The sequence below is a fragment of the Lipotes vexillifer genome, unplaced genomic scaffold (genome assembly GCF_000442215.2).
Source record: "Lipotes vexillifer unplaced genomic scaffold, Lipotes_vexillifer_v1.1 scaffold944, whole genome shotgun sequence".
Classification (NCBI taxonomy): domain Eukaryota; kingdom Metazoa; phylum Chordata; class Mammalia; order Artiodactyla; family Lipotidae; genus Lipotes; species Lipotes vexillifer.
The window spans coordinates 1,486,406-1,489,916 of NW_006785040.1; the positions used below are offsets into that span (position 1 = coordinate 1,486,406).

Genomic DNA, 3,511 nt, shown 5'->3' on the forward strand with positions numbered 1-3,511 from the left:
CGCCCCCCCCCCCCCCCATGTACTGCTGACGGGTGTGACTCTGGAAGGCGAAGCCTCTGGCAGGAGACTGCTGTGCGCGGGGGTCGGGGGACGCACCTGTACAGCTGGCGTCTCCTCGGCAGGTCCTCCGTGCTGAGAAAGTAGCTGCAGAGACCAGCAGGCACACGGCAGTTAGTTGGCTGCGGGGCAGGCGTGTCTCTGCGCGCCAGGCTCGGCCTCCGCAGGCCTCCCCGAGGACGCGCTGCTCAGGGCCCACAGAGAGAACGTTCCCGCCCGGGGCCAGCTGCACGCTGGACGCAAAGGCTGATCCCGTGACTCGGCGGCCCGTGCCCGCCCGGGACCCCTGTGTGGGAACCCTGGCTCCCGCGGGCACTCCCCGACTGCCTGAGCTGAACCCTAGCTCTTCCTGCCACTGACCGCACAGCCTGGAGGAAGGCACCTGACCTCTTTCAGCCTTGGCCCTACTTCTCTGAGAAGCGGGGAAAGCAGTGAACCTGCACCAGGACAGGAGCGGCTGTCCTGAACGAGGCCAGGCTCACGACGCACTTGGGCTCACAGCGCCCTTGGGTCCCGCCCGGAACCAGCAAAGGCTCAGCCACCCCGCACAGCCACCGTCTCAGCCACAGGCCTGGCTGCAGGCCCGACGTCCTCACGGGGACCTCGAGACATGGGACGTGGGGTGGTCGGGCGGGAATCTAAGGGCGCGCTTTTGTGAAGAAACTAGGGCCTCGGGGCGCTGCCCAAGAGGGAGAGTGCTGAGCACAGTGTGAGGGGAGAACACAGAGAGGCGGCCCCGGGGTGGGGGCCGCACACGCACTCACATCTTACTCCGCTTCTCGTCGTAGGACAGGATCTTGGTCGCGTCCCAGTCCCCAGAGGTGATGGACTGGATGTTGTCATTGCTGCTGTTAGGCTGGAACACAGATGGGACACGGGGTGGGGAGGGCTGGGCCTAGCCTCGCTTCTCGGCCCGGGGCCCTCGGACACAGGCTGACCACCCTCGGGCCGCAGCCCCGCCCCTTCTCCGAGTGCCCGCCTGGAGGGCAGCGCCCGTGGCTGCCCTGCGATCAACCAGCACCCAGACCAGCAGCAACTCCCACCGTGAGCTCCGGGTCTTAAGCGTCAGTGCTTCACACGCTGCTGCTATTGTTCCTTCACCACCTGTAAATCTGATCAGCTGGTCAGTTTCACAGGGGGACGAGGAGGGAGGAAAGAGAAATATGGAGAAGTGCATGAGACGTGGCAAAGGAAACAGACAGAATGAAGAAAGGATGGGAGGGAGGGAAGGTAGGAAAGAATGAGGAAGGGAGGGAGGAGGGAGGAGGGAGGGACGGAGGAAAAAACCCCCCTGGATCTTCGTCATTTTCCACCGTTCTTCACAAGGACGGCTTGAAACAGTTTATCGCGTGTTGTGCATTTGCACACTGTCTCTCCCTAAGTGCCTCCCAGAGCACAACAGTTATGACAACACATCACAACAGAAGGAGAAAGACGTGACCATCCCAACAGGAATGGGCTGTGAGATGCTGAGGCATGAGCCACAGGCTGGCTGTTCCAAGGGCGGGTGCCCCGGGCACGGGTGCAACGTGAATGCTGTTAAATCAGGCACGGGGCCCAAGGCTCACACTGTGGGACACAGGGACCCCAGAAGTGGCCTCGGGAGAAGAGAGAGCCTGTGCGGGCAGGTACAGGTGGGAGAAGCGGGCTGCCAGGGGTTCCGGAGGGCAGTGGGGGCCGAGGGGCTCCTGGAGAGGGGTGCCCCGGAGCGGGGGGCCCTGCCCCTGCTGGATGACTAACGGGTCCTCAGCCCATGCTGGTCACAGGGGTGAATCCGAGATGGGCTGAAGGGGACATCCCAGCATTTGAAGTCTTGACTGAAGTGATCCCAAATGAGAAACCAGGAATCTGGGGCCACAGCACCCAGGCCTTAGGAGTAAAGAGCTGAATGTCAGCCCGTCTGCAGACGTTCCTTAAGTCATGCAATTAAGTGGCTTGAAAACTAAAACATCCGTATCTAAGTTTTGAGTCAAAGTGGTCCGTGTCCTGGAGCCACAGCCGAGTTTCCGTTCCTGTTCTGTCAAAGCTGCTCCATGTGGGACGTTCGTGGAATTCTGCTTTGGAGATTTTGGCCTTTTGGGTCACGTGTCGTGAGGATAAATCTTCTCCTTTATATCCACAGAATATTTCTGATACTTTTTTAAAAATACAATTTTATTCACATGCCCTGATCTCCTTAGACTCTGCTTCAACATGGAAGCCCCACTGACTGAGGCCGAGGGCAGTGCTGATGGGAGGCCCGGAGCCCCTCACCTTCCTCCTACGGACAGGGTTCCCTGGGTGCAGCTCCGGGGTCCCACCCCGTGGGGAGGGGGCAGGCCCCTGGGTGCCCTCTCTGCAGGAGGTGGCATTCACCAGGCTGTCTGCTCTTTCCAAACGCACCTATATTCAGCTCCCACTCTCCCTGCTCAGTGATGCTCTGCTCTTATCCTGTGGCTGCAGCATAGGGAACGGCAGTGCATCTGGCTGACCGTGGAGGTGGGATGCCCTGGGGCCACGAGGACACTGTGCCCGGCCCCCAGGACCCAGAAGAGGGAGGAAAGGCCAATGCGGGCGGATTGACAAACAAAGCGGTCTACACACACGTGTCCTGTGCTCAGACCTAGCAATGCACCCAGTGTCCTCTGATGTCGTCAGAAGTGTCATTCGTATTTTTGAGCATTACAGGAGGCATGCACGCCACCCCTGCCCAGTCAGGATGGCTAGCTCATGAAGGCCCCGTCCGTCCCCACGTGGGGACCCGCCTTCCCCCAGGGAGCACTTAGCTCCCCTGCTGAGGTGGGGGGAAGGCCCCCAGGGCACCCCCCAGCAGAGCAGGAAACTAGGGAGCTCACCTGGGAGGAGGACACCATGATGTGGTAGAACTTCCCCTGCCCGCCCTGCGGGATCGCTCGGACAAAGAAGAACTTCCGGCCGTCCTTGGAGAACACTGGCTCTTCATTCTGCGGACGGAAGCCATCGATTAAGTCTACAGACTGTTTTGAAGGGGCTGAACCAGGATAAACTACATTTTGAGATACACTTTCCATGTAATTGCCAATGAAAGATGCAGTCGAAAGGCTAAAGGCTGTGTGGGGCCTTTTCTCTCCTTGGGAATCACGAGTCCAACCTCTAGTTTCCTAAGAAAATAATGAGAAATTCAGAGGAATTCAGAGGCAACTGCCTAAGCAGAGGTGGACACACAGGCGTCCCCTGGTTCACAGGACACCCAGCTCACCAAGCCAAACAGGAACTCTGCACTAAAAATGTGCAGGGCTGGGCTCCCCGCTTACCTGTGGCCCCTGCAAAATTCTCCAGGGGCATTTTTTTTTAAACCATTTTTAAAAACTGAAACATAGTTGATTTACAATGTTGTGTTAGCTTCAGGCGTTACAGTAAAGTGATTCAGTTATATATATATATATATATATATATATATATATATATATATATTTCAGACTCTCTTCCTTTATAT

At 57.9% G+C, this 3,511-nt stretch overlaps 1 protein-coding gene across 2 annotated transcripts in view; it reads right to left on the bottom strand.

Moving 5' to 3' along the window:
* Positions 1-3,511, bottom strand: part of DPP6 (dipeptidyl peptidase like 6) — an 800,631-nt gene that overhangs the window by 86,358 nt on the left and 710,762 nt on the right. For both annotated transcript variants that reach the window (XM_007457181.1, XM_007457180.1), the window contains exons 13-15: positions 2,892-2,999; positions 822-913; positions 97-144 (exon numbers count right to left, since the gene is read on the bottom strand). In XM_007457181.1, the coding sequence (XP_007457243.1) occupies positions 97-144; positions 822-913; positions 2,892-2,999 (248 nt within the window). The remainder of the gene's footprint in view (positions 1-96; positions 145-821; positions 914-2,891; positions 3,000-3,511) is intronic.